This window comes from Danio rerio, chromosome 2, assembly GCF_052040795.2.
Source record: "Danio rerio strain M-AB ecotype USA chromosome 2, GRCz13ab, whole genome shotgun sequence".
Lineage (NCBI taxonomy): Eukaryota > Metazoa > Chordata > Actinopteri > Cypriniformes > Danionidae > Danio > Danio rerio.
In genome coordinates this window covers 11,560,452-11,569,381 of record NC_141022.1, presented here as the reverse complement: position 1 = coordinate 11,569,381, position 8,930 = coordinate 11,560,452, and the positions used below count along the sequence as shown (strand labels likewise).

The following is an 8,930-nucleotide window of genomic DNA, read 5'->3' as shown; positions in this document are numbered from 1 at the left end:
CAACAACATTCAGGGCTCAACAATAAAGACAGCCCGATGGCCCGGGGCCAGTGTGAGAGACGCTTGGGACAGCAGACAGGATCATTACTGGCCCAATTGGGGCCACCTTTTTGTTAAATAATTTCGAACTGAAATAAAATACCTTCACATTTTCCATACTGCTCTTTTTGTTTTGTTAACACATCATTTTGCTCATTATACATATATTAACATTTTAAAAGTATTATTTAAATAATTTTTAACATTTCAATAATTATAGGCATTATTTTTGACACATTTAAAATATGTGGCTAAAAAATAGCTGTTAAATTGTATTTTTTCTTTGGTGGGGCCAGTGGAAATTTTGGCCGGGCAAGTAAAAATCTAAACCATTGGCCCGATCGGACCAGTAGAACAAACCCTTAGCGTTGAACCATGACATTACTTTAATATGAGATTAACTCTCCATTAATGTGTAGTTAACTGGTGATCTGAGAGACCTGTAGCAAGGACAGATTACTGTGTATATTTTTGATACATGACAATAATTATTTTTAAAAGTCAATGGTTTTTCTTTGTTTTTGTTTTTTTAAAGAAATGTTTTGCTATATAAAAAGTATAGTACATGGCTATATTTAACTGTTTTTGGCACATTTAAAATTTTTGGCTAAGAAATAATTATTGTTTGGTGTGGTCAGAGATAAATTTGGTTAATCCCTAATTAAAAATTCTGAAAAGTCGTGTGAAATAAAAACTAATTGTAAGACGACACTATGAAACCATGGCCCGTTTGCTCAAACACGACACACAAAAAGTGAAATGAGGAGGCATGTGGACAAAACACAAAATCTAAATCAAGGATTTTAGCATGCTGTTAAAGTCATATTTATGCATGTAAGAAATATTTTCCCAACAACAAAATTGTGGCTAGAGAAATTGCAGAGTGGCTAGTAACGTTGGAAAACTACTAGCCACTGTGGCTGGTGATCAAGAAAGTTAATGTCAAGCCCTGTGTGTAATTATAAATGTATTGAATTATAATTTGCCTAAAAGTGAATTACCTATTCATAAATGATCTTAATATATTTATAAGGTCATCCTGATTTTATATTACTGACCACTTTATTAAAGTACACCTGTTTAGCTGTCTGTTAACAAAAATATCTAATCAGCCATGTAGCTCAATTATATTTGCATCTAGAAAGTTTTTATCTGGTGCGCGATACCTCGAGTTGTCATTCAGTGTTGTGTGACACAAAACTGCTAACATTTTTAACCTAAATATAATCTTTCGAATGCTGTTGTTGACGAGATTTTTTTTTTTTCCATTTAGAGCAGAAATGCCCAAAGTAGGGTCTGCAAGCCAAAGTTGGCCCATGCTAACCTTTCATTTGGCCCACCGTCTCATTTGCGGAGAAGGGAGAATGATGGGCAAAAAAGTGTGTGTGGATGTTTCCCAGAGATGGGTTGCGGCTGGAAAGGCATCTGCTGTGTAAAAATGTGCTGGATAAGTTGGCAGTTCATTCCGCTGTGGCAACCCTGGATTAATAAAGGGACTAAGCCGACAAGAGAATGAATGAATGAAAATGCTGTCACTCCCAATATAAAGGAGCAGTGCAGCTTAGTGTATTCAGCATTAAACTCCATGGTATTACTAATAGGATTGTTGATATTTTTACGTAATAAATTCATATTATTTTTTCTGCATTAGTCAACTTAAAGCAATGTTTTCTAGTTGTTTTTAAATATTAGGAAATAAATTAGGAAATTTTGATGTAATACACTTGATTTTATTTACCCTTGGCCCATAGCCATCAGCATAGACTGTAAAAGAAATGAACGTAGTAGAGGTGACCACACATAGGTTTTTGAAGAGCGCAAATGAAGCTACAAGTAGGCGTGGCCAACCATTGCCATTTCGTTTACGTCATTGCACTGACCGGAGGTTAACAAAAAAGGCCAAAGCTGGGGAATTTTCCTTGCTGTGGGAGAATGTTTTGTTTGGTTTTGTTGGTTGTGGAACGGGGGCTTTACATAAAAAGAAAACATATTTTCTTAATCTTCTTATTTTATTAACAAAATTTTATATCCATAAATGTAAATTTATTATTATTTTAAATATTTTGTTTACTGAAATGCAGTATTACTTTGAAACAGTTTATAACTCTTTTACAAAAAAGGCTTTTAAAACAACTGAAATTTGTAAATTGTATACTCTTTTTCTTTAATGTGTAATGTATTTACCCCTCCTGTTTGTTTCTGTTTTCTGTTTTTTTTTTCTCTCTGTTGTTTTTTCTTTTTCCAAAATGTGCTGTTTTTGTCTCTTCGATTTCTTTTTTAATATACTGTGATTGTATATTCTCATTTTCGCATAATAAAAAAAATTTTTTTTAAAAGGCCAAAGAAGCGAGCATCAGTGGAGCTACAGATGCCTGGTAGCATTTTGCTAAACGCTTCATTACCTGCGACTCGTTTGTGTTCTGACCACATGTGCTTGGTTGTATACTGGTTGTAGCCACAGCCATGTCACCCTGCAGCCCAAGACCGGTTACTCACTGAAGCTAAGCTGGGCTGAGCCTGGTCAGCACCTGGATGGGAGACCACTAGGGAACACTAGGTTGCTGTTGGAAGTGGTGTTAGTGAGGCCAGCAGGGGGCGCTCAACCTGTGGTCTGTGTGAGTCCTAATGCCCCAGTAAAAGTGAAGGGGACACTACACTCTCAGTGGGCGCAGTCTTTCGGATGAGACGTTAAACCGAGGTCCTGACTCTCTGTGGTCATTAAAAATCCCATGGCACTTCTCGTGAAAGAGCAACCCCGGTGTCCTGGCCAAAGTCCCTCTATTGGCCCTTACGATCATGGCCTCCCAATCATCCCCTTCCACCGAATTGGCTCGATCACTGTCTCCCCACTCCACCAATAGCTGGTGTGTGGTGAGCGCACTGGCGCCGTTGTCCTGTGGCAGCCAATTGGATGCTGCACACTGGTGGTGGTGTGGAGAGACCCCCCCCCCTCATGATTGTAAAGCTCTTTGGGTGTATGGCCATACACAATAAACGCGCTATATAAATACACATTACATTACATATATTTTACTAATAAAGTGTTTCGTCTTTTAAAAACACTGCTGTAATTGTCTTTGACAATGCTTCAGATGACTGTTCGATACAGCTAATTAATCTGTTATCTGCATTTAAGTTCTAAAGAAAATGACAAATGATCTTAAATAAAACAAATACAATTATAGAGAAGGTATAGATAATTTCACTCACCTGGGAAATGGAGGTAACTTGAATGGCTTGTGAGCACAATTAAGTGCACACAGCATGCCATATCATCTGATCATTTTAAGACTGACTGTAAAATGAATTAAATTCAGGCAAAATTTATCATATAATTAGAAATTGTATAATCCAAAATTATACAACATTTAAGACCATTTAAAATAGCATTTAAGATTTTTTAATACTTTGTAGGGCCTTAAATTTCTCTGAAATGGTTTATCCATTTTTAATACTTTAAGACCCCGCGGACACCCTGAGTATGGATTTTTAAATCAGAAATGTGAATGATACACTCTAGACCCTATACGCAAGAAGAGAAATACCGCATCTGGAAAACAATAGCATTTATTCAAAGCCTAAAGGGATCATTTAACGTAGGAAAATCAGAGAAGAGCACTGCCGAAACATTTCCCTCACAGCAGAGCAGTGATTTCACAGACAGAAAGATGCAGACACAAACAGCTCTGTGCAATTTTGTTGCATAGTTCACAGTGTTTTCTTTTTGTGTGTGTGTGTGTGTGTGTGTGTGTATAAGACTTACCTACGCACAAAGCTGAAGATTTCAAGCCTGTTAGCGAATGATAATAATCCAACAACACATGTACTATCAAATACATTAATATGCGAGACCCAACACAAGGTTTCTACACTGGTAACTTGATGTGTACAAAGTATTTTGCACGATTCTAGTTTTGCGGTCAAAAATCTTAAAAAGAAGTTACAAATAACATGTTTTGTCACTGACTACATACTACAATAATAAGCTACTGTAGAGTGATTGCAGCTAAGATCGACACAGATACGGTAAAACAAAGCGAATCGGTTGTAGTCCATGATCCATGTCCCACCTTACAGCAAGTGGCATCACCAAACTGTCATCCGTTTCCATTAGCTGAGGGATCCTTAAAGAAATGGGTGAAGTTTGAAATTGAGAGACCCTGGAGAGGGTTATACAAGCACCTACATCACTTCCTTCACGACTGAGGTCTGTCTTTAGCCTCGATGATCTCCTCGATTCTTGCCAAAACGCTCTCTATCAGGTCGAAGGTGAAGAGGGCTGACTGCAGAACCTGCAGAAGTCAAACAGTCAGTACGTTTACATCAGGGGTGCCCAAACTTTTTCCTATAAAAAGCCAAAAGCCAAACTTGATTAAGGGCTGTGCTAGCTAATTTGTTTATTGATCAGTTGGAGCATCAAAATATAAAGAAGTGAGCAACCACGGATTATTTTGTTCTCTCGGTACAGTATTCAAGTATCAAACGTTTCTCAAGTATCAAATAGACTATTGTATTTAAATATATATATATTATATATATATATATATATATATATATATAATTTTTTTTTTTTTACGTTGTTTGGGGTCAATTGGGATGTTTTTTTTGTTCTTACGCCCCATTCACATGGGGCTTCAGCGTCAACGTTTGACTGAAGGCGTGTCTGAAGTCGGGGCTGAGGCGATCATCATAGCAGCGTCAGCCAATAAAATTCAGTCAGCAATAGGCCACTGTCTAGCTGGTGTATTTGCATACAGCGATCTAATTGGCTGACGCTTCTGTCGGCGCTTGAAAAGTTGAACTAGTACCAACTTCTGCAGCGATCAACGCCTCTGAAGCAGCGCAGATGGATCCACAATGCAATTAAAATATGCTGTAAAAAGTGTAGGTTGATAACTATTTTATTTTGGCAGGAGATAATTTACTGCTAACCAGAGGAGAACTGCACAGTTTTGCAATTGACCCAGTAGTATTGTGTAAAGTGCGATATGATACAGCATGTTTAATCCTATTTTAAGTGATGGAGTCGATTCCGGATTTAATTCCACCGACTCCAAAATTAGGAGTCGAGAATTGGAGTCGACTCCTAAAAAAACCTGAAGCCAAACACCCCTAGTGTGTGTGTTTCTTTGTGGTTGTCTTTGAAAAATCCAATACAATATAATTACTAAAAAAAGAAAATCTAAACCAAAAAAAATTACATATTTTTAGTGTTGTGGGTAACAAATTATAAGTAACACACATTATGTAATATTTTTAAAGTAACAAGTAACAAATTACTTTTAATAATATGTAATATTATTTGAGTTACCTTTTTAAAAAAATTTAACCTGAGTTACTTTTTACTGTGCTTAACAGGCTTAAAAGGCTTTCACAAAATATATTGCGGATTAAAAATGACCTTAGTCAGGTTGAAGCACACACTCAATGAGAGAGCACTCTAGTAACTGAATAACTCAGGATATTAGTTTATTTCAAGTCAGAGGGGGTTATCTGGTATGTTAAAAAGTAAGTAATTAAGTACTTACTGAAGACGCAAACCCTTTCATGATGACTCGATTCAATTTGGTGAAGTTTTTCGAACAGTTTACTAAGGCCCAATCCCAAATCTATTTTGTACCCTTACCCCTTCCCCTTGGCCTTGGCCCTTACAACCGAAGGTTGAGGGGAAGAGCTTCTAAATTTCCCCCTAAAATTTGCGACAGCACTACAGCACCTGCACACGTCATCACGTCATTGCGCTTTCATGCTTCATATGAGATCAGACGATGGTGACTGCTGTAATTATTCCAGTTGTGCTATTTTTTGGTATTTATCTTCAGGAGATCACTGAAGGCTTATATTATGTTATTATAATGGTATAATGTGGCAATAAGATTGTAACTGTACTGTGTATTTACACAGTGGCCATATTCATCTATGTAAACACACGAAAACAACACTAAAATTATAGCAGACACTGTAAAAAGCTCATTCCCAGTCACTAGACTTTTCTGACAGGGTATTCGAGTGTCATCGAGTGTCAGAATGTTGTGGAACTGTTATACAGGAGTTATTATGGATTATAGATTGCGAAATTTAGCGGTTTTTATTAAGCGATTTTTTTAAAGCATGACGGTAAAACACGAACACGGTTATGAATATATTCAAACATATGTTTGTTTGTTTGTTGTAAAAATGTGTAATAATGACAAAAAATACAAATTTGTGGATCTCTTTACTTCTACTACCCCTTGGTTTCAAGTGTGGTCCTGAAAAATCTTGGTTCGAAGGGCTATTCACCCCTTCCCCTTAGCCCTTGACCTTCAAGCTTAAGAGAATTGGGACTAAGGGGAAGGGCTAAGCGGTAGAATTGGGATTGGGCCTAAGAACAGTGGTTCCCAACAGGGGGGTTCCAGCCCACAAAAGGACCTGAGGGAGCTCTGTGGGGGGTCGTATCATATTTTAAACATTTTTAGCAGTGGACAATTAGGGGAACGATCATGTTGCCTTAGTTTATTTTATCCTGACTGACCAAAAAAATTGACAAATTTGTAATTCGTCCATCACAAAAAAAAAGACTCGCCTTCAGCAGCTTATACTATTGACCCAAGCATACTCGACCCAGGTGAGGAAGCTCTAAACCAGGTGTGCTCAATCCTGTTCCTGGAGATCTACCTTGCTGCAGATTTCAGTTGCTACCCATATCAAACACACCTGAGCCAATTAATTAGGACCTGAACACCACTTAATAATTACAGGCAGGTGTGTTTGATATGGGTAGCAACTCAAATCTGCTGGTAGGTACATTTCCAGGAACAGGATTGAGCACCCCTGCTCTAAACCATGGGTGGGCAAACTCAGTCCTAGAGGGCCGATGTCCTGCACAGTTTAGCTCCAACACTAATCAAACACACCTTAACATGCTAATCAGAGCTCTAGAAATCTATAAGCAGGTGTGTTTGATTAGAAATGGAACTAAACTGTGCAGGACACCGGCCCTCCAGGACCGAGTTTGCCTACCCCTGCTCTAAACATTACTAGCAATAATGGAAACACAAGATGCAGAAAATACCAATATAGTGACCTGAACTATGGTTTTATTCCATTTTCCTGAAGCAAAGAGTCCCTGACTCATCCACAGTGTGTTATCTGTGCCAAAGTTCTGACTCATCCCCAATACTGCGACAAGCCCAGAGCATTTTTTGAGCAAAAGAATTGGCACTCTCAAATGAAATGAGGGACGCCACAGCTACTGACAAAAAACATTTACAAAATTGGCAACTAATTTAAGGCCACTTTAAAGGCCAAAAGGCTAACGTTTTTCAGTTATAAATGGCCCACTGATGCTTTGCTTTTATATTTTACATTAGGCTATTATTTGTGCATTAACATATCTAGATATAGCAATAAACATAGCGACTCTTTGAAAACAATTTTTTTGTCATCCTCACTACAAACTTATTTGAGCAGTAATGTTGAGGGGGGGAATAATTTCTGGGGAAAAAGGGGGTCTCAGGCAAAAAAAAAAAAAAAAAAAAAAGGTTGGGAACCACCGACTTAGAAGATGCGGTTAAAACAAACTATTCATTCACGAATCGCCCGTCATCACTACAGTAAGAAACAGAAACAATAGCTGGCCGGAGACTTACATTTTTGCAATGGATCGAAGAAAAGAAGTGGATTGTTGTTAAGTGTAAATCATGTGCAAGTCAAAAAAAAAACACAACTGGATGTAAAGCTCTACTCTAGCACCCTACCACACCTCTATCTAAACAACAAATGATTGACATCAGTTCAAGTTCTCCAGGAAAAACGATTATTCCACTAAAAAAATTAACAAAGGTTATTGCTTTTATTGTTGAGGAGATGCAGCCACTGTCTAATGTTACTGTAGGAGCGACTATGTTTTTGTAATATAGTAAGATTTTTTTTCTTTTGGGAAACGATTTACACATTTTGTCACCTTGCAATTATAAGGTTCTATCTGCATTCTGAATGATTTTAAGATATTAAGCTTTAAAATTTTTACATTCCATAAAGCAAACAGTATGTGTGTAACATTTTTTTTTAAGTCTTAAAATGTAAACAACTTATAAAAAACATCCCATAATGTAAATAAGTTGTCATTAAGAGATATGACAATTTATTGAAGAATATGTCAATAACTCAATTTTGACAAAATTGTCAGAGAGAACCTTATAATTCTAAGTTGACGATTTGTTAAGGACATTTATTTAAAGTATAAATCTCAAAGATTTTTTTTATTTTAGGATGTTTTTTATCGTCATACTGTTCATTAAGTTATTAAACATTTTTTATGTTTTTAGAAAAGGGCAGGAGTGGGCGTGGCCAGCAGGGCAGGGGAAAAGGAGGAGAGTGAGCAACTGTCAGTCGGTTCACAAAATGAGACACAAACCATATGGAGACCCATGATTTTATAATTTACAAAATTAAAATGCAAAGAAATAAACAGTAATTTAATACCCTGCTACATTTGTAATTTTATATACACATAACCACAATTTATATCATTGTAAAGATAATCGTGTTCATATAAACACTAAATGCAGACTTCTCCCTCAATCCTCGGTTCTGAATGCAGACTCAGTGCAGCAGGTCTCTGCCCTGTCTATTTTAACCATTAGCCCCGCTGGTAATCAGGAGGATTTAGGCGAACACAGCAGCACGGCTATGTGTGTAAATGTGAACGAACTCCTGATAAAAGACAACGCCCACCATTCTTCAATTCTCGTACTGCTCTCCCGACAAAAATGCTTGCTGAACACACAACTTTGCTGTACTGGCCCTGACAGGATCGCAGGGAAAAACATGCAACAAACACCGTAGATCATGGAAACAAACACATACAACCCTTCATGAACGACTAAATAATGCGTGCCAAGTGTCCG

At 37.3% G+C, this 8,930-nt stretch overlaps 1 protein-coding gene and 1 long non-coding RNA gene across 7 annotated transcripts in view; both read right to left on the bottom strand.

Moving 5' to 3' along the window:
* Positions 1 to 3,588: 3,588 nt before the first annotated feature.
* The window catches only part of glmna (glomulin, FKBP associated protein a), a 35,954-nt gene continuing 30,612 nt past the window's right edge, over positions 3,589 to 8,930 (bottom strand). For 4 of the 6 annotated variants that reach the window (XM_087239304.1, XM_087239305.1, XM_087239303.1 and 1 more), the window contains exon 19: positions 3,591 to 4,331. In XM_087239304.1, coding sequence (XP_087095430.1) covers positions 4,236 to 4,331 — 96 coding nt within the window. In that variant the 3' untranslated portion in view covers positions 3,591 to 4,235. 6 annotated transcript variants of the gene reach the window in all.
* Positions 6,618 to 8,529, bottom strand: LOC147846219 (uncharacterized). The gene is made up of 3 exons (XR_015478272.1): positions 7,042 to 8,529; positions 6,851 to 6,900; positions 6,618 to 6,678 (listed from the first exon to the last, which is right to left on the bottom strand). It is a non-coding gene; the product is annotated as an uncharacterized LOC147846219 (long non-coding RNA).